The sequence below is a fragment of the Pongo pygmaeus genome, chromosome 20 (genome assembly GCF_028885625.2).
Source record: "Pongo pygmaeus isolate AG05252 chromosome 20, NHGRI_mPonPyg2-v2.0_pri, whole genome shotgun sequence".
Classification (NCBI taxonomy): Eukaryota; Metazoa; Chordata; class Mammalia; order Primates; family Hominidae; genus Pongo; species Pongo pygmaeus.
In genome coordinates, this window is record NC_072393.2 from 58,574,431 (window position 1) to 58,596,004 (window position 21,574).

Genomic DNA, 21,574 nt, shown 5'->3' on the forward strand with positions numbered 1-21,574 from the left:
ACATTTGGTAACTTATCTTCACACTGGCCTTAGTCCTCCATGCCCAACATGATGTTCCTAGGAAAGTCTCTGGAATTGAGCACAGGGTTGACCTTCACCCTCTAGAGTGAATGGGGAAGATAAATGAAAATATTTCTCTTTATGGGGCACTGGCATGAAATAGAACATTCCACCCTGGCAGGGTTTTGCATTTCACATTTGAGCTTGCAACCCCTTCACAGACAATTCCAAAGTGTGTTAATTCAATTCCTAAAGCTTCCCTTCCCTTCCTCCCTTCCCTTCCCTCCTTACTTTTCTTTCTTGTCCATTTATTTTTGTTTTTTTTCTTTCTTTCTTAGTTTTCTTTCTCTTTTTCAACTTCTCTTTCTCTTCTCTTTCTCTTTACTCTCTCTGTTCTCTCTCTCTCTGCTTCCAGGGTAGGTGGGACTTGAAATTCATTTTAGTAGAAGGAATTTTCGTGGATATAATCAACAACCGATTTTGCTCTGCGCAGGCAAGATCCGTTTTCAGACCGCTCAGCGGATCTTGCCTCCCAAACCCTGAAAACAAGCGCGGCGCGTCAGGCGAACTGAAGCGCAGGCCCCGCCCAGGCCTTGTCCCGGCCAGCCCTGGTCCCAGCCCGTCCGGCTTTTAAGATGCCCGCGCAATTTCGTGCAAACCCGGAAGCGGACCGCGGTGGGTGAACGCCTAGAGCGCAGTTTCCGGTAGACCCGGAAGCCGATCGCAGGGAGAAACTGTTTTCGCAGCAGTGCGTGAGTTTCCCTTTGTCTATATTAAGTCTAGGCTGGCCAGTTCTTCTGCGCTTCTGTACCCGGGATCTGAGGGGTATGCAGACCTTGAAATCCCGGCACCGCTCCCTCCACCCGGAGTAAATTCAGACGTCCTTTAAGAGTCTGGGAGTCGCTTTCTGCGTGTTAAAATCGCTTGGAGTCTGGTCCTGTGCCCGGTCTTTTTGTCATATACCCACGTAGACACCTCCTATCGTGGGGTTTTCCTGCTTCAAATCCTTTAGTAACCCCTACACACGCCCCGCACCACGTAAAATCCTCACTCTCCGTTCCCCCAGCCTCGCCCTTCTTTGTCCCTGGAGCTCAGCGCCCCAACGGGGTACGAGAGGCCTCGTCCTCTGCCCGGATCTGGTTTGTGCAGACTCCACCCCTCTCCTGACCCACTCCTGCCTTTTTCCTCCTTAATCTGGACCCTCTGTTTCCCAGGCCTCCCTTTCCCAGCCACTGGTTCTCCTGACCCCGAGTGTGGGGAGTGACTTTAGTCTCCTGACATTGAGTGTTCTCTGGGGTCACCTTCCAGCCCACCAAAAATGAGCTCTTCTGGAAGTGGGCATCTTATTCCAATGCCCTCCCTGTGAATGTGTGGAGAAAAAGAGATGGGAACGAGTCAGAGGAAATAGAGAAATTTTGAAAGAGAAATGAAGAATGAGAGACCCATTAACAGATGGCAAAGTAGAAGGTGAGTGAGGGGTGTGCAGAGACACAGTGAAAGAAGGTGCCGAGAAAATAGCAGGGGGGGAAAAGTAACTAAAAATATAGAAAAACCTGGGTCTGTAGAAAGACGAAGTTCAACAAGATAGGGAAGGCTTCTCAGACAGAGAGTGGGGGAGAGGAGGAGGGATTTGGAGCCAGGTCAGACAGAGCAGCGTCGTGCTGGGACAGCCAGAGGGGGCAGCTTGGTCACAAGGAGAACAGAGGGAGAACCACAGCAGGGGGAGGCCTGTGATCTAAGGGTGCCAGAGAGTGGGGACGGGTGTGTAACATCGAAGATGGAATTTAACAGGGAGAGCCCAAGGGGAGCTGAGATGTGGGACGAAAGAGGCAGAAATATATGGAGATTAGGGACAACGAGGAGGTGAAACAAGTTGTAAAAATGGATCAGAACAGGTGGGAGAGAAGGAATAGAGGGAAGAATGGGACAAAGAGAAGAGGAGAGGGACTCAAAATGAACAGAATCCTTGGGGAAAATAAAGAGAAAAAAAGAGCTAGGGAAAAAAGATGAGAATGAGAGATATGTACAGAATGAGGGAGGGAAACAGTAGTGAGGAAAAAGGGGGACCCCGGTTACAGATGAGTGGTGAGTTGATTGGAAATTATGATTGAATTGTGACATATTAATTTTTCTATAATATAAAATTTGTTTAAAACACATGAGGCTAGGGGCAGTGGCTCACACGTGTAATCCCAGTACTTTGGGAGGCTGAGGTGGGCGGATCACCTGAGGTCAGGAGTTGAGACCAGCCTGGCCAACATGTGAAACCCCATCTCTAGTAAAAATACAAAAATTAGCTGGGCCTGATGGCCTGCGCCTGTAATCCCAGCTACTCGGGAGGCTGAGGCAGGAGAATCACTTAATCCTGGGAGGCACAGGTTGCAGTGAGCCGAGATTGCGTCACTGCACTTCAGGTTAGGTGACAGAGCAAGACTCCATCTCAAAAAAAAAAAAAAAAAAAAACCACACACATGAAGATGAGAATTGGAACACTATTTATAAGGCATGTGCATTTTATAATTCCTGGCATCAGAGGTTAGCTTCCACTTGTAATCTGTATTCTGCCAGAGGGCAGTGATTTGGCTCATTCAGGTGTGGTTCACTCTCTTCTTGGGATGGACTAGGGTGTGAGCAAGTGTATAAGATAGGAAAATCTAAGGTTTTTTTGTGCTTGCAGTGAACACAATAAAGAGCACTCAACACAGAATGCCTCATCTCTGGTCACCAAAATAATATGGGAATTACTTGTCACCAACAAGCAATTCTTTGTCAGACAGCACCTGGGTGTTCTGTAATTTTACTCAGTTTAACTGGTCAGTGTAGCAACAACCACACACACATTTTGATCACTAGAGGTGAGGTATTCTCTTTTGGGTGTGAGAGTAGTAAAAACAGTGTGGTTTTTTCCTGTCTCAAACAGTAAGGGGAAGAATTTTCCAACAGGACCACCCACCTGTCTCTAGGACTGTGTTCTTACTCAGTAGTGACTGGGAATTGTCTGTCCCTGCTTCTGGCTGCTGCTGACGCTGAGACTGTGTGCCACAGGTCAGCCCCATTCACACTCTCCTGATGCCATAGCATCCCTCCTCCACAGTGTCATCAGTTTTTACTTCAAGGGAATTATTTTGGTCAGTGTACCCAGATGGAGGTGTTGCCCATTAAAACACACACACACACACACACACACACACACACACACACAAATGCCTTTATTTTTTCCACTATTTCATCCTCAGAAGAAAAAACAAAGTATTAGCTACATTTTTACTTGTAGTAAGTATGCCTTTTCTGTGCTCCATGTAAGAGCACAATATACCAAAATCTTGTTTAGGCTCTTTGTCACTCCTTCATTTCTTGCTTGACCCCATCCAATCAGGTTTTGACACCAACCATTCCGTTGCTCCTTTTTTTATCTGAGTCACCAGTGACTTCTCTGTTTCTTAATGTAGTTAGTTAGTTATTCATTCATTCATTTAATTTTTAGAGACAAGGTCTTGCTCTGTCACCCAAGCTGGCATGCAGTGGCACAGTCATAGTTCACCATAACCTCAAACCCCTGGGCTCCAGCAATCCTCCCGTCTCAGCCTCCGGAGTAGATAGGACTATGGGCCTGTCCCTCTGCCTGGCTGAATAAAAAAAATTTTTTTTTTTTAGAGACAAAGTCTCACTACATTGCCCAGGCTGGTCTTGAACTCTTCACTTCTAGCCATCCTCCTACAAAGAAGTCCCAGCATGCTGGGATTAGAGGCATGAGCCCCTGTACCCTACTTAAATCCAACTTTGGATTTTCTGTCCTCATCCATCTTTTTCTCTCAGCAGCATGTTTCACAGCTGATCACTCTTATTTTTTTCTCAGCTTTGAAGACATTGCTCATGTTTTTAAAAATCTGTTTAAAATTTTTCTCATTACTTCCATATCTTATCAGTTTCCTCTGCTGGTGTCTCCCGAAGTGTCTTCTCTGAATATGGAAATGTCACCCAATTTAGTCCTTAAACCTGTTCTGTCTGCCGACACCCTCTGCTCTTCCTTTTGATCTCATCTATGGTTTTATACACCACCACCATGTCTCCATTTTCCCTCTCCACCCACCCCTCTCCTCTGAATTCCACAATCCTGTGTCCAGTCATGTTCTCGACATCTCTGCTGGGACATCCACAGGCATCTCCACCTCCACGTGTCCAAAATAGGCTTCCTGAACTCCCCCAAACATGTTCTCCCTACAGACCTGCATAGCTCAGATGACAGACGCCTTGTACTTTCTGGGGATTAACTAAACCTGTCAGAATGTGCTTAAAATATATGAGATACTATTTGTGTTTTAATTTCTAAGGTAAAAATAAATGACATGTTTACTTAAAATGAGTGAGGAAATAGACTGTTTCAAAATTTCTTTTGATGTGTGGGAGAAAATATTTGAAGAGCTCAGCCCTGCCTGATCTGCTTCCCCAGGACCTCTCTGACCTCATCTCCTGCCTCTGTTCTTCCCGCTCCCTCTACTGCAACTACACAGCCCCCTTTCCTTTTCTGAGAGCGTTTTGTATTTTTAAAATAAATGCTTGATCAAAGTATGATTTTAGGAATCACACAGTTTATTACCACATGAATAATTGCTTTTTTTTTAGATTCACAAATTTTAAGAAAGGGAGAATAAAGTGAAAAAATCTCAGAAGGAATCCACTCAACAGACAAGGTACCTTAACCACATAATGGGTAATTTCCAAAATTATTAACATCTGTTTGCTCTGTTAGGCTAAATCAGACCTATGTAGAAAGTCAAAGTTTGAGGATTACCTCAGGGTGAGGTCTTCCCTTTGTGTGTGGCTATGGCACAGGAAGGAGGTATGTTGATTCTAAGCCCTAAGCAGCATATTTTTGACATTCAGGATTCACTTCCAAAGAGACATATTATGCAAGGAAGCAACTCGGAAGAGGAAAGAAAAGGAGTCAGGAATGGCCCTTACTCAGGTAAGATAATATTCTCAGTGGATTGTTCTGTCTCCATTTCTTCCTGAAATGCCAGGCATTGGAGTTGCTAATCTTTGACTCTGAAGCATCCTGCCTGACACGTTTGCTTGCACTTACCCATGGCTTCTTGCAGTCCCTTCATTTCCGCTTGAGATTTCAGTTCACCGTGACCCAGTGACGTGAAATTGAGAAGAGGCTACACAGGGCCATGGTCCTGGGAAGGGCTCTCAGCAGACATGGATGGAGACGGGGTGTGGGTCCTGTGGTGGCAGTGCTGCTGGGCAGCAGGGATTGTTCAGGTATCACATCTGGATGCACTGTCAGTGTTCTGTGGACTAGAATTAGAGAAGCTGCACATCAAAGTTCCTTTCTTTCTTTTTTCTTTTTTTTTTTGAGACAGAATCTCACACTGTTGCTCAGGCTGGAGTGCAGTGGCATGATCTCTGCTCATTGCAACCTCCACCTCCAGATTTAAAGGATTTTTCCACCTCAGCTTCTCATGTAGCTGAGATTACAGGTTTGCACCACCACTCTAATCTAATTTTTGTGTTTCTAGTAGAGGTGGGGTTTCGCCATGTTGGCCAGGTTGATCTTGAATGCCAGCCTCAAGTGATCTGGCCACCTCGGCCTCCCAAAGTGCTGGGGTTATGGGCGTGAGCCCCCACCCCCAGCCATATCCAGTGATTTCTTAAGGTATAGGGTGCTGAGGTATTTTCTTTGCCCTTAATATGTTAAATTAATATATTAATCAATTTCCTGTAACATATCACCTTTTTATTAATGGAATAAATTAGTAAACTTAATTAAATTTTGTTAATATCTAAATAACAATATTTTAATGGACAAAGCTTTATTTATAGGCCAGAAGCAGTGATGTGTGCCTATAATTCTAGCTTCTTGGGGGGCTGAGGTGGGAGGATCCATTCAGCCCAGGAGTTTGAGGCTATTCTGGACACCTAGTGAGAGCCTGTCTAAAATTTTTAAAATAGTATATTTTTGAATATGGATATTTAGTAGAGATTGGAGTTCAGGTTTCTGTGGTTTTACATGGTCTCCCATTTTTAAGCACTTACCATATGTTTATAAAATAAGTTGATACAATTTATACATTTTTATTGTTGCAAACATGCTGAAATACACATTAGGAAAAATAGTACTTACAGGTAGGCACAGTGGTGCATGCCTTTAGTTTCCCACTTGGGAGGTTGAGAGGAAGGATCCTTTGACGCTAGGAGTTCAAGGTTATGGTGCACTATGAATAGCCACTGCCATCCAATTTGGACAATGTATTGAGATCCTGGGTCTAAAAATTGCGAACCAAACTAATGATGAAAAATATGTAAAAAATAGGTCATTGGGACTGGGTGCAGTGGCTTACCCCTGTAATCCCAGCACTTTGGGAGGCCAAGGCAGGCAGATCAGAGGGTCAGGAGTTTGAAACCAGCATGACCAACATAGTGAAACCCCATCTCTACTAAAAGTAGAAAAATTAGCCAGGTGTGGTGGCATGCACCTGTAGTCCCAGCTACTTAGGCGTCTGAGGTAGGTGAATCGCTTCAACCTGAGAGGAGGAGATTGTGGTGAGCCGAGATTGTGCTACTGCACTCCAGCCTGGGCAACAGAGCGAGACTCCATCTCAAAAAAAAAAAAAAAGTCAGTGAGAGACAACTTCTCTTATTTCAACTGATGTGTATAAGTGTGTGTGTGTACTAGTGTATATGAGTGTGTAAGTGTGTACGTGTGTGGATGAGTGCACAACAGTGGTTTTTATGAATGGCATGTCATCTATATAAATTTTATATTTTTTAGTCAGTTGAAATTACATCTTAAATATTTACCAGGTTCAAAGTTTCTATACTATCATGCTAATGAGCTGATAGCTATAAGAATAATAATGTATTATGGGGATATATAGTATATTATATATATGCAGATATAATGACCTTTTAGGCAGTTTCATGTTTTTAATCCTTGAACGTGTTTTAAGTTTACTGAATTAGGTAATTGTCAATTTTCTTTTGATGCTGATCTGTTACTTAACTGTTTGATCCTTTAGGTTTGATTCTAATGTCCAGACACCTGGGATCCCGTGCTTACCCTGACATTTTTAGTCCTGACACCTGGGGCTAGTTTCCTAGAATATATGTGAAAGAGTTGTCTTCAGTAAGATAGGAACAGATTATTCTTTCTTCTTTTGTTTGTTTGTTTAGGTGAAGTCTAGCTCTCTCACCCATTCTGGAGTGCAGTGGCGAGATCTTGGCTCGCTGCAACCTCCGCCGCCCGGGTTCATGCGATTCTCCTGCCTCAGCCTCCCAAGTAGCTGGGATTACAGGCATGTGCCACCACACCCAGCTAATTTCTGTATTTTTACTAGTGATGGGGTTTCACCATGTTGGCCAGGATGCTCTCAATCTCTTGACCTTGTGATCGCCTGCCTTGTGATCCTCCAGTTAGTTCATGTAAAGCATTTAGAATAGTGCCTATCACATGGGAAGTGTTCCATTCAGCCATTGCTATTGTTATCATCACAGTTTTCAGATTTTGACCATTTTTTATTTTATTTGTTTTTTTGAGTCAGAGTGTCACTCTTGTCCGTTGCCTAGGCTGGAGTGCAGTGGCATGATCTCAGCTCACTGCAGACTCCACCTCCCGGGTTCAAGAGATTCTCCTGTCTCAGCCTCCTGAGTAGCTGGGATTACAGGCGCTTACCACCACACCTGGCTAATTTTTTTCTATTTTTAGTAGAGACAGGGTTTTTCCATGTTGGCCAGGCTGGTCTCGAACTCCTGACATCAGGTGATCCATCTGCCTCAGCCTCCCAAATTGCTGGGATTACAGGCATGAGCCACCACACCTGGCCAAGATTTTGACCATTCTTAAAAACTACAGTAGGTTGGGGCCGGGCACGGTGGCTCACGCCTGTAATCCCAGTGCTTTGGGAGGCCAAGGCAGGTGGATCAGGAGATAAAGAGATCGAGACCATCCTGGCCAACATGGTGAAACCCCATCTCTACTAAAAATACAAAAAATTAGCCGGTCGTGGTGGCAGGCACCTGTAATCCCAGCTAGTTGGGAGGCTGAGGCATGAGAATTGCTTGAACCTGGGAGGCGGAGGTTGCAGTGAGCCAATATCACACCTTTGCACTCCAGCCTGGGCAAAAAGAGCGAAACGCCGTCTCAAAAGAAAAAAAAACAAAACCCACAAGTACAGGAGGTTGGGTGCGGCGGCTCACACCTGTAATCCCAGGACTTTGGGAGGCCAAGGTGGGAGGATGGCTTGAGCTCAGGAGCTCAAGACCAGCCTGAGCAACATGGTGAGACACCATATTTACAAAAAATACAAAAATTAGCCAGGCATGGTGTCATGAGCCTGTAGCCCCAGCTACTCCAGAGGCTGAGGTTGGAGGATGACTTGAGTTTGAGAGGCAGAGGTTGCAGTGAGTCAAGATTGTGCCACTGTACTCCAGTCTGGGTGACAGAGTGAAACCCTGTCTCAAAAAAAAGAAAAAAACACTGTAGACATTGTCATCTCTGAAGACACCACTTGAATTGAATCTCAGGTAGATACTGGATATCACTTGATGTGTAAAAATACCTAACACTTCTATAGAGAGAGATAACCCTGGATTAATTTTTTTTGTATTGTCCAAAAATGAGACATCTACACTGATTTAAAGAATGTCTTCTTATGGAGAAATATAATAAAACAACAATTACAGAGACATAACTGGCTCAAGAATACCTTAATATGGATTTTTCACAGTGCTCACATCAGTGGAGTCAATCCTTAATGACTGTCTTCCCATTCTGTGTGATGATGAGTACTGTCTGCATACCCTGTTACTGAAATGTGGATTTTCTTTTAAGGACCCTTGAAATTCAGGGATGTGGCCATAGAGTTCTCTCAGGAAGAGTGGAAATGCCTGGACCCTGCGCAGAGGACTTTATACAGGGATGTGATGTTGGAGAATTATAGGAACCTGGTCTCCCTGGGTAAGGATAATGTCCCTTCAGAAGCCGGGATCTGCCCTGGTGGATCTCTGAATTGTGTCTTATGTGCCTCTGAGGAGCTCCTGCATTGCTTGACTGAGATTGAAACCTTGTTGACTCAGAATTGAAAAACTTTATTACACTTTCTGGACTTGAAATGTCCCCTTTCTTCAGGTGTTCTCCTCCCTTCACAATTCATGATTGGTGGCACCAGGGCTGAAGTATGCATGAAACCTTATGACAAACTTTAAAAATATCCAGTTCCCTGTTTTCTACCCCTGTGCTTTTGATTCTATAGTTCTTGGAAGGGGGCTCTATGTCTGCATGTTACAATGTTCCCTAAGCATTCAGAAAGAGGCAGTCAGTAGATGAATTTGTGAAATACTATTTATGATTTAACTGTAATATCCTCTTTCCTCCGTAAATACAGGACTTGGACTTGGGAGATGCCACAGCACACATTTATTCTTTCTTTTATAAATAGGAATCTGTCTTCCTGACCTGAGTGTTAACTCCATGTTAGAGCAAAACAAAGATCCCTGGACTCTGCAGAGTGAAGAGAAAATAGCAAACAATCCAGATGGCAGGGAGTGCATCAAAGGGGTGAACACAGGTGAGAGCTCGGATGGGCAGAGCGGAGGCCCCATAATTTTTGTTTTTTGAGACAGGGTCTCACTCTGTCATCCAGGCTAGAGTGCGATGGAAATCATAGCTCACTGCAGCCTTGAATTCCTGTCTTTAAGGGATCTCCCTGGCTCGCTCTTCCAAAGTGTTGGGATTACAGCCGTGAGCCACTGTACCCTGCAAAGCCACACTGTTACATAGTGTTTGGGAAACTCTGCAAATGGGAGAATTCTGTGGGAAAACAAAAGTTGAAATCTTGTGAGTTCTGAACAGACATTTTTCTTTATTTTCCTATTTATTTTTTGGAGATGGGATCTCTCTTGGGTCACCCAGGCCAGAATGCAGTGGCACGATTATGGCTTGCTGCATCCTCGACTTCCTGGGCTCCAGTGATTCTCCCACCTCAGCCTCCTGAATAGCTGGGACTGCAGGTGTACACCACCATGCCTGGCTAATTTTTTGTATTTTTTGTGGAGATGGGGTTTCCCCATATTACACAGGCTAGTGTTGAACTCCTGGGCTCAAGTAGTCTGCCTGCCTCAGCTTCCCAAAGTGTTGGGATTATAGGCATGAGCCACAGTAACCAGTAAGGTGTGTTGTTTAATTGGCACATATTTGTGGATCTTTAAGTTTTTATTCTTTTGGCTGGGCATGGTGGCTCATCCCTGTAATCCCAGCACTTTGAGAGGCTGAGGCAGGCAGATCACTTGAGGCCAGGAGTTAGAGACCAACCTGGCCAACATGATGAAACCCTGCCTCTACTAAAAATACAAAAATCAACTGGGTGTAGTGGCAGGTGCCTGTAATCCCAGCGACTCAGGAGGCTGAGGCAGGAGAATCGCTTGAACCTAGGAGGTGGAGGTTGCAGTGAGCCGAGATTGCGCCACTGTGCCCTAGCTTGGGTGACAGAGTGAGACCCTGTCTCAAAAAAAAAATAAAAGTGCTTTTTTTTTTCCTTTGTTAATTTCAACGTTACATGCCTCTGCCTCTGGAGTAGCTGGGACTACAGACATGCACCACCACACCCGGCTAATTTTTGTACTTTTAGTAGAGATGGGATTTTTCCATGTTGGGCAGGTTGGTCTCGAACTCCTGGCCTCATGTGATTAGCCCTCCCTTAGCCTTCCAAATTGCTTGGGATTACAGGTGTGAGCCACTTCACCTGGCCCAAAACATTCTATTTTAAATGTTAACAGCTTATCTTTGATTAGATACACAAAGCTCTGCTTAACAACTCTGCTCTCACTTTCTGTTATTACTGGCAGAAATTAATCCTATATATTTTATGTTCCCATTAACATATGTTTATAATGCTTTTTAAATGAGAGTGTCTTTTTTTTTTTTCTGAGATGGAGTCTCCTTCTATCTCCCAGGCTGATCTCGGCTCACTACAGCCTCTGCCTCTCTGGTCCAAGTGATTCTCCTGCCTCAGCCTCCTGAGTAGCTGGGATTACAGGCGCCCATCCCCACCCCTGGCTAATTTTTGTATTTTTAGTAGAAACAGGTTTTTGCCATATTTGCCAGGCTGCTCTCCGACTCCTGACCTCAAGTGATCCACCTGCCTCGGCCTCCCAAAGTGCTGGGATTACAGGCGTGGCACTGTACCTGGCCTGATCGTGTCTTTTAAATTGTAGGAAAGAAAAGTCAAGTTACAAATGAAAAGTGCAATAATATATGTTTCTGTATTTGATCATTTGTTGACCTTTTATGATGAGCTTTTTATTTTTATTTTTGGGGGATGGAGTTTTGCTCTGTTGCCCAGGCTGGAGTGCAATGGCAGGATCTTGGCTTACTGCAACCTCTGCCTCCTGGGTTCAAGCGATTCTCCTGCCTCAGCCTCCCGAGTAGCTGGGATTGCAGACACCACGCCCAGCTAGTTTTTGTATTTTTAGGAGAAGTGGGTTTCACCATGTTGGCTAGGCTGGTCTCGAACTCTTGACCTCAGGTGATCCACCCACCTCAGCCTCCCAAATTGTTGGGATTACAGGCATGAGCCACTGCGCCCTGTCTATGATGACCTTTATATTTTCATATGGGTTAAAGATACCGTCTAGAGTGCTTTCATTTCATCTTGAATGCTCGTTTTAGCATTTCTTCTTGGACAGGTCTAGAATACTAATTAACTTCCTCAGCTCTTCTTTAGGAAAGTCTAAAATTCACCTTTATTTTTGCAGGTGAGTTTTGCTAAGTGTAGTTTTCTTCATTGCTGTTTTGCCTATTTTTCTTTAAGCAGTTTCAATATATCACCTCACTGCTTTCTAGCCTGAAGATGTCTGCTGGAAAATATATATAATCTTACAGAGTTTAGTATTGTCTGACGAGTCTCTTTTTTGTTGCTACTGTCAAGATTTTGTCTTTGTCTTTTTTTGACTCTTGATAATTTCTTTATAGTATGTCTCTGTGTGAATGTATTTGGGTTAATTTTAGTTAGAATGGTCAAGTCTTTTTTTTTTTTTGAGATGGAGTTTCACTCTTGTTGCCCAGGCTGGAGTGCAGTGGCACGATATTGGCTCACTGCAGCCTCTGCCTCCCGGGTTTAAGCGATTCTCCTGCATCAGCCTCCCAGGTAGCTGGGATTACAGGCACCCACCATGATACTCCTTTTCATGCATCGTTTTCCTGATTTCATTTAGTTGTCTATCTCATTTATGTTTTAGCTGGTTAAGCATCTTAAGACAGTTGCTTTCAAAATTTGTCAAGTAATCAGAGGGCTGCCTTTTTCTAGGTTGGGTTTGTGGAGATTTGTTTGTTTTTTTGTTTGTTTGTTTATTTCAATGTCCTTATGTAGGCCTTGTAATTTTTGTTTTAGGTTTGCTAAAACAACCACTTCTTCCAGTTTTTTTTTTTTTTTTTTTTTTTTGAGATGGAGTCTTTCTCTGTTACCCAGGGGCTGGAGTGCAGTGGCATGATCTTGGCTCACTTCAACCTCCACCTCCCAGATTCAAGCAGTTCTCTTGTCTTAGCCTCCTGAGTAGCTGGGACTAGGCACACACCATCACACCCGGCTAATTTTTGTATTTTTAGTAGGGACGGGGTTTCACCGTGTTGGTCAGGCTGGTCTCCAACTCCTGACCTCAGGTGATCCGCTTACCTTGGCCTCCCAAAATGCTGGGATTATAGGCATGAGCCACCATGCCCAGCCAGTTCTCTAACTATTGACCTCAAGTTATCCATCCCCCCCCTTGGTTTCCCAAAGTGCTGGGATTACAGGCATGAGCCACTGCACTGGCTGTTGCAGTTCTTTTATGTAAGAACTGTACAGGATGAGAGCTTTACAAATCAACCTATTGTAAAGGGTGTGGGTGCCACCTGCATGGACCTTGGGGGACTGAACAAAGGGAGCGAACGTGGGAATAAAAGACAAAGACAATAGAGTATATTTGGAAGAAGGGGTCAGGAGGCTCCTTGCTTCTAGTGAACAAGGGCCCTGAGCTTTAGAGCCCTTCACATTTTATTGGGTAAAGGATAGAGGGAGGAGGTGGGGGGTGGTTGTCGGTCAGCGGCTTGATTTACAGCAGGCTTGCAAGACTGCATTCTTTGAACAATAGGCTCTAGATGTCCCAGTAGATAATCTCAATGAGCACAGCGCCAGGGAATGATTGCCTTCAGCAAACCTTCTGGTGGCAGGCGCAGTCATGAGTTTGCCCACATCCTGCATTCATGATAAATAGTTGGCTGTTTGGTCGTATAGCCTCCAGTGGAATGCTGAGTTTGTCAAGTCTCTCGGGCCACGGGCTCCCTACATCTCCCCTTTGTGTTTATGTATTACTGTTACAGATTTGTCTAAGCATTGGCCTACCTAAAAGTTCTGTTGGAGATAGGGGGTAGAGAGAATAAACAAAAACAAAGGTTTTTGTGGCTGTAGCCGGGAGGCATGTCTCTGCTGAAGCATTTGCTATACAAGCCATAATTCCTCTTCAGCCTCTTAGTGGCCATGGGGAATTTAAGGAAGAGTCTCCTTGCAGGGTTTGGTAAAGATGTGTAAGTTGATAGGTGGCAATACCTAGCATCGGGGATAGCCAATTAATATCTCCTAGTATTTGTTGAAAATCATTTAAAGTCTATAATGTGTCTTTACCGAGGACTGCTTTCTGAGACCGTACACTCCTCTCCATAACAATATTTCCTACGTAATGGTATGGGGAAGTTATTTGCACTTTCTCTGGAGCAATTTTGGGATTCCATTTAACATGATCTTGCTTTACATCTCTGAATAATGGATGTAAAATTTGATCTGTAGGAGTGGCCAAGAGAATATCATCCGTAAAATGAATGATATACGCAGTGGGAAACATATTTTGAGGCTCCTTTAATGCTCTTCCTACAAAATGGTGACATAATGTAGAACTGTTAAGCATGCCTTCAAGTAAAACTTTCCATCGATAGCAAGAAACAGGTTCTCTATGATTAATAGAAGGCACAGAGAAGGCAAATTGAGACTTATCCTTCTCGTGTAATGGTATAGTAAAGAAACAATCCTTAGAATCTATTACTACAAGAGGCCAGTCTCTTGGAATGGCTGTCGGGGAAGGTAAACCCTGCTATAATGCACCTATTGGTTTAATTTGTGCATTAATCGCTCTGAAATCGTGCAGCAGTCACCATCTTCCAGACTTTTTTGGAATAACAAATACCGGTGAATTCCAGAGGCTGACTTCTCTATATGTCCTGCATTCAATTGTTGTTTTACCACAGATGACATTGATCTAGCTTCTCCTGTGTTAGGGGCCATTGATCCACCCACACAGGTTTGTCACTGAGCCATTCTAATGGTAAGGCATTGGGCGGAGGAGAAATATCAATGACCCCCATCAGAAATCCTGACGTCCTAGCCCTTTACTGTTTTTCCAGTTATTGATAATGGATTAGGGTTTCCTTGTAGGAATTTTCCTAAACCTTTTCTACTGTCATATCCCATGTCCTTCACATTTTAAATCCTGGGTTACCAGAGTTTTCATTTGTAAGTCTCATATCCCATGCTGTAAGTCTCAACCCCATAAATTGATGGCTGTATTTGCAACATAAGACTGGAAAGTACATGACTGACCATCCGGACCAAGACAAGGTAAAATCTCAGTACTCTGTTGAACACTTTTAGCTGCTCCTACTCCCACTAGGGATGTGGAGGTTAGTCTGAGAGTCGATGCTGGGGGCCAGTCTTTACTGGATATTACTGACACATCAGTTCCTGTGTCCATTTGCCCATAAAATTTCTTTCCTTTAATTAGTACTACACAGGTAGGTCTATTAGGTGCTATGGGTTGGGAAAGATAGGTTTCCCATGTAGTTGTGCTCCCAAACCCTTTATTTCCTCATTTCTCCTTTTGTGAAGATGAGTGTAATTTGCAGGGAATAAGCAATAGCTGAGCAGTATATTCTCCTGGTTCAAAAACCCAAAGATCTTGTGACATTAAAACTACTTGAATTTCTCCTTCATAATCGGAGTCAGTCACTCCTGGGACTACGGTGATGCCTTGCAAGTTAAGGCAGCCTTTGCCTAAAATTAGTCCCATGTATCCTCTTGGTAAAGGTCCCCAAATGCCAGTGGGAATTTTGATAGGTTTGCCTCCACCAACTACTGTTATTTCTCTGACTGGGAGATCTAATCCTGCACTTCCTGGTGTTCCTGGGGTGAGGGAATCAATGTTTCTCTTGGGACCCATCCCTGAAATGGGCTTGTGGTCTGAACTGAGAATCCCCTCATTGTTTGAGGGGCCTGGGTCCAGGCCACCTTCTCGTTTCCCAGCAGGAGGGGTGCCATTCTGATGAAGTCTTGAGTGGCACTGATGAGCCCAGTGATTTCCTTTGTTACAGCGAGGACAGAGTGCTGGCATTTTTCTGCTGGGGGTGGGGGCACTGCATTGTGAGGTCCTTTCTGTCCTGAGATCTGGTGGCATTCCTTTTTAAAATGTCTGGTTTTTCCACAAGTACAACATTTTCCCACTTTAGGGTTTGACCCTTGGCTCCTTTTAAATTTGTCAACTACTAAATTAGCCATACTTCAGCTAACATGGAAGAAAATGCAGTTCCTACATCCTAACAAGCTCTGAGAAAATTTCCCAAGTCTTTTGTACACCTTACAGGTGCCAGTGCACATTTACAATCCATGTTTGTGTTCTCAAAAACTAAAGTTAAGGTTAGCATTTCTGTGGCAGTGGCATGAGGAATCTGACGCTTCACTGCCTCTTTTAATCTTGCAAGAAATTGTGCATAGGGCTTCTACAACCCTTGCATGATATGCAAAAAGGATTGTACTGGGACTCCCTCTTCTGGAATTGTGGCCCAGGCGCAATTAGCAGCCTGTGAATGCTGCTGATAAGCAGCAGGTGGGAGTGCCATTTGATGTTCCAGGTCTGAGTAAGGGTCATTACCCAGTCATATCCTCTGTAGCGTCTCTTTGGCAAGGCATGATTCTGTCTAGCCTGGTCTGCACACAGTTCTTGCCAATTTAAATTCCATGTCAGATATGCACTAGCAGACAAGTTTGTGCCAAAAGTTTTACATCAAAGAGTAGAAGGCACGTAGCACCGAATACAGATTTTAGCAATCTTAAAGTGAACGGGCTCTGCACTCCATTGTTAACTACACTCATTTTTAATTCCTTCAACAACTAAACTCTAGTGGGGTATTTTCATGAATAGACTGGTGTGGATTGTTTGGATCAGGCCTTATGGAAATAGGACAAGCAGAAGGTCCTAAGGGCTCTCCAGCTATGGCAGCAGAGGGTAACATTCTTCGTACTGGGGTCTCTATCAGGCCTTATGGAAATAGGACAAGCAGAAGGTCCTAAGGGCTCTCCAGCTATGGCAGCAGAGGGTAACATTCTTCATACTGGGGTCTCTATTTCTGCTACTGAAAGAGGTGGTACAGATGTTGCTGCAACTGGAGGGGGCAGTAAAAAACAATTTTTATCCTCCCTCTCCTGTTTTTTGTTTTCAATGGGATTTGTGGGTGGGACAATGGATTCTTTCAGCCTGCTGCCCAGCAGAATAATGGAATAATGAGATAATGGCAGAACAGTATGAACTAGACTCCACGTGAAAACAGAAGAATCAACTTTAAGACCTTTTTGATGAGCCCTTTTTTTTTTTTTTTTTTTTTTGAGACGGAGTTTCGCTCTTGTTGCCCAGGCTGGAGTGCAATGGCTCGACCTCAGCTCACCGCAACCTCCGCCTTCTGGGTTCAAACGATTCTCCTGTCTCAGCCTCCCAAGTAGCTGGGGTTACAGGCATGCACCACCATGCCCAGCTAATTTTTATTTTTAGTAGGGACGGGGTTTCTCCATTTTCGTCAGGTTGGTCTTGAACTCCTGACCTTGTGATCCGCCTGCCTCGCCCTCCCAAAGAGCTGGGATTGCAAGCGTGAGCCACCGCACCTGACCTGATGAGTCTTTTTTAATCCTTTTCCTGCTGTGTCCCAATTTTCCACATCAAGAGTGCCTGCCTGTGGAAACCATGGGCTATGCATAATAATCTCCTGCAGAAGCTTAATGTCTGTGAATTAACCTGAGTTCCAGACTGTCTCAATAGAACTTTAAACAACTGCACATAGTGTTTGTCTTCAACAGACAAATTCTGCCCCATGTTACCCTGATTCAGAAAACTTCCCGTTCCCAGTACTTCAGAGCACTGATCTTATATGGCTTCCAGTACCTCTTTAGGGCACTGACCTTGTATCTGCTGCTGGGCGACTCATCCAGGGTTCCCCATTCACCTTGTGAATTTCAGTTCCTCTACTCCAGCAGAACCTTCTTTGTTCACGTCCTCAAAGTCCTGTTTTTGGAGGCCACTTGTCCAACATCCTTGGAGTCCCTGTTTTGGGTCACCAGTTGCCACCTGCACAGACCTTGGGGGACTGAACAAAGGGGGCGAACATTGGAATAAAAAAGGTGTATATTTGGAAGAAAGGGTCAGGGGGCTCCTCCTAGTGAACAAGGGCCCTGAGCTTTAGAGCCCTTTGTATTTTATTGGGTAAAGGAGCTGGTGGCATGGGGGAGGGGGGTGGTTATTGTTCAGCAGCTTGATTTACAGCAGGTTTGCAAGACTGCATTCTTAGAACAATAGACTCTAGATGTCCCAGTAGATAATTTCAATGAGCACGGCACCAGGGAGTGATTACCTTCAGCAAACCTTCTGGTGGCAGGCACAGTCGTGAGTTTGCCCACATCCTACATTCATGATAAATAGTTTGTTGTTTGATCATATAGCCTCCAGTGGAATGATGAGTTGGTCACATCTCTTGGGCCTTCAGCTTCCTACATGTGGGAACACAGTCCTTTTCTGGGGATGTGTTTCTTCTGGCTTGTGGAAGTACCATTATTAATGTCTATACAGCTCTTCTTGGATTTCTGATTTTCCCTAAGAGGCTCATCCCTGCTTCTTCCCAGAAGCTTTCAGTTTCTGTTGTATTTCTCTGCTCATAATCTCTTTCAGATTTACCCATAATTCTCTTGGCTCCTGCAGATTCCCCACTGCTCCAATGCATCACCTCAGTTCCTTGTGTTTTCTGCACTGCCAGCATGATATACACAATACGCTGATACTCCTAGCAATGTCTGAGTCAGGTGAGGCAGAATCTAGACCCTCTGTCAGACACTAAAAAATGCCATTATCATGGGTTGAAGTTCCACTCTTTTCTTTTCTGTTTTAGAGAGGAGCTCTAAATTGGGAAGTAATGCAGGAAACAAGCCTTGTAAAAATCAACTTGGATTCACTTTTCAGTTACATCTGAGTGACCTACAGCTATTTCAAGCTGAAAGGAAAATTTCTGGGTGTAAGCATTTTGAAAAACCCATCAGTGACAATTCCTCTGTTTCACCGCTTGAAAAAATTTCTTCCAGTGTCAAATCCCATCTTTTAAATAAATATAGAAATAATTTTGATCATGCTCCATTACTTCCACAAGAACAGAAAGCACACATTAGGGAAAAAGCTTATAAATGTAATGAGCATGGCCAAGTCTTTAGAGTATCTGCAAGCCTTACTAACCAAGTAATCCATAATGCAGATAATCCTTACAAATGCAGTGAATGTGGCAAGGTCTTTAGTTGCAGTTCAAAGGTTGTGATACATCGAAGAATGCATACTGGAGAGAAGCCTTACAAATGTCATGAATGTGGCAAGCTCTTTAGTAGCAATTCAAACCTTTCACAACATCAAAGAATTCATACTGGAGAGAAGCCTTACAAATGTCATGAATGTGACAAGGTCTTTCGAAGCAGTTCAAAGCTTGCACAACATCAAAGAATTCATACTGGAGAGAAGCCTTACAAATGTCATGAATGTGACAAGGTCTTCAATCAAATTGCACACCTTGTACGACATCAAAAAATTCATACTGGAGAGAAACCTTACAGTTGTAATAAATGTGGCAAGGTCTTCAGTCGCCATTCATATCTAGCAGAACATCAAACAGTTCATACTGGTGAGAAACCTTACAAATGTGAAGAATGTGGCAAAGCATTTTCAGAGCGTTCCAGCCTCATAACCCATCAGTTAATTCACACTGGAAGGAAACCTTACAAATGTAAAGAATGTGACAAAGTCTTTGGGCGCAAGTGTTTCCTGACCTCTCATCAGAGAATTCATACTAGAGAGAGACCTTATGGATGCAGTCAGTGTGACAAGATCTTTAGTCAGAAATCAGACCTTATACGACATCGAAAAACTCATACTGATGAGAAGCCTTACAAATGTAATAAATGTGGCACAGCATTTAGAGAGTTTTCAGACCTCACTGCCCATTTTCTAATCCATAGTGGAGAGAAACCTTATGAATGTAAAGAATGTGGCAAAGTCTTCAGGTACAAGTCTTCTCTAACCAGTCATCATAGAATTCATACTGGAGAGAAGCCTTACAAATGTAACAAATGTGGCAAGGTCTTCAGTCGTAGTTCAAACCTTGTATGCCATCAGAAAATTCATACAGGAGAAAAGCCTTACAAATGTAATGAATGTGGCAAGGTCTTTAATCAAGCATCATACCTTACAAGACATCAAATAATTCATACTGGAGAGAGGCCTTACAGATGTAATAAATGTGGCAAAGCATTTCGAGGGTGTTCAGGCCTTACTGCCCATCTTGCAATCCATACTGAAAAGAAATCTCATGAATGTAAAGAATGTGGCAAGATCTTCACTCACAAGTCTTCCCTCACCAATCACCATAGAATTCACATTGGAGAGAAACCTTACAAATGCACCCTGTGCAGTAAGGTCTTCAGTCACAATTCTGACCTTGCACAGCATCAGAGAATTCATTCATGAGAGTCCCTACAAACTGTGTATGGTAAAACCATCATCATGAGTTCTAGCATTAATCAACATCAGTGAGTCCATACTATGTGGAAATCATATAAATGAAATGTATGTGACACAGGCTTTATCAAAGCTTGCCAAATCACTAGACATCACCACATCACTGTGGAGGATGAAAGCACACAGATGAATTGTGTGTACTTGGGCTATTATTCAAGGACCATTACTATAGAACACGATAGGATTTACACAAGAAGTAACTCAGTCTCTGGTTCTCTGATACTAATCTGTGATATTGCATGCTGCAGAATAATGCTAAGTCAAAATATGTTGAATCTCATGACCTGATGTATATCAAAGGCGCAACGGCTTGTAAATGACCAGTTTTATTCAGGCTATAAAGCATTCAATTATTTGGGGCTTATAGAAAAGGCTACTTTACTTTTTATGACTTTGAAATCTCTTCATGTGCCTTCCATACAGGCCATTCACTGTGGTCCCTGGGAAAGAATCAGTAGGATGACAGGGCAGACTTCATTAGCTGAGGATTATTTCTATCTAATTTCCTGATGGAGGACATTGCCTTTTGAGATTAAATATTGTCTGATTTAGAGAGCATGGAGGTGGGCAGAGTAACATAAAACTGATGACTGTCATCATACTGTTGCAGTCAGCACACTTTGTCCTGACGTAAATGCACAGTGCTTCATTGTCCACCAACTGACTGTGAAATAGAGTATGCTGCAATCTTAAGGCATAGGTTATTAGTGGGAAGAGAGTAATAGGTTGCTAGTGTCTGATTATATGGTAGAAATAATGCAAGGTAGCCACCTTCTCCATTGAATAGCAGTAGCTGCTGTTTAGCAAAGACTGATGAGAAACAGACTTTTTTTTGAGATAGAGTCTCACTCTGTTGCCCAGGCTGGAGTGTAGTGGTGTGTTCTTGGCTCACTGCACCCTCCGCCTCCTGGGTTCAAGCAGTCCTTCTGCCTTAGCCTCCTAAGTAGCTGAGACCACAGACGTGCACCACCACACCCAGTTAATTTTTGTATTTTTAATAGAGACAGTATTTACCATGTTGGCCAGGCAGGTCTCCAACTCCTGACCTCAAGTGATATGTTCGCCTCAGCCTCCCAAAGTGCTGGGATTACAGGCATGAACCACCATGTCCAACCTCATTTTTGAAATGGAATAGAGAACAGTTATATCACAGTTGAGAGTTTAATCAAAATGACCAGATCAGCATATTCTTTTTTTAGATGAGACAGAGTTTCACCCTTGTCACCCAGGCTGTAGTGTGGTGGCACGATCTTGGCTCACTGCAACCTCTGCCTCCTGGGTTCAAGCAATTCTCCTGCCTCAGCCTCCCAAGTAGCTGGGATTACAGGCGCGTATGACCATACCCAGCTAATTTTTGTATTTTTAGTAGAGATGGGGTTTCACCATGTTGGCCACACTGGTCTAGAACTACTGACCTCAGGTGATCCACCTGCCTCAGCCTGAAAGTGCTAGGATTACAGGTGTGAGCCACTGCGCCTTGCCAGATCAGCATATTCTTAAGTAGGATTCACATTTAATTCTTGGCATTATAAGTTGCAACCGTTTGATTTAGAATATATGTAGCGCTCATGTTTGTAGTAATAAAGTCTCATTTTTCCTAAGTATGAATGAATCATGTCTTTTCTACCATCATAATTTCATCCTACCTCAGGAGGATGGATACTCTGTAGCACACAGT

General features: G+C 43.6%; 1 protein-coding gene across 11 annotated transcripts; it reads left to right on the forward strand.

Moving 5' to 3' along the window:
• Positions 1–415: 415 nt before the first annotated feature.
• ZNF528 (zinc finger protein 528) lies at positions 416–21,500 on the forward strand. Of its 11 annotated transcripts, none has more exons than XM_054461969.2 (7): positions 416–752; positions 1,309–1,467; positions 4,624–4,691; positions 4,885–4,966; positions 8,834–8,959; positions 9,441–9,569; positions 18,230–21,500. In XM_054461969.2, the coding sequence occupies exons 4-7, from the start codon at positions 4,909–4,911 to the stop codon at positions 19,843–19,845; spliced, it is 1,929 nt and encodes a 642-aa protein (XP_054317944.1). In that variant the 5' UTR covers positions 416–752; positions 1,309–1,467; positions 4,624–4,691; positions 4,885–4,908; the 3' UTR covers positions 19,846–21,500. The 11 variants fall into 11 exon arrangements, with proteins under 11 accessions (XP_054317944.1, XP_054317940.1, XP_054317942.1 ...); XM_063658326.1 differs by having other exon boundaries at positions 697–748; XM_054461966.2 differs by having other exon boundaries at positions 704–752; positions 1,215–1,467.
• Positions 21,501–21,574: the final 74 nt, after the last annotated feature.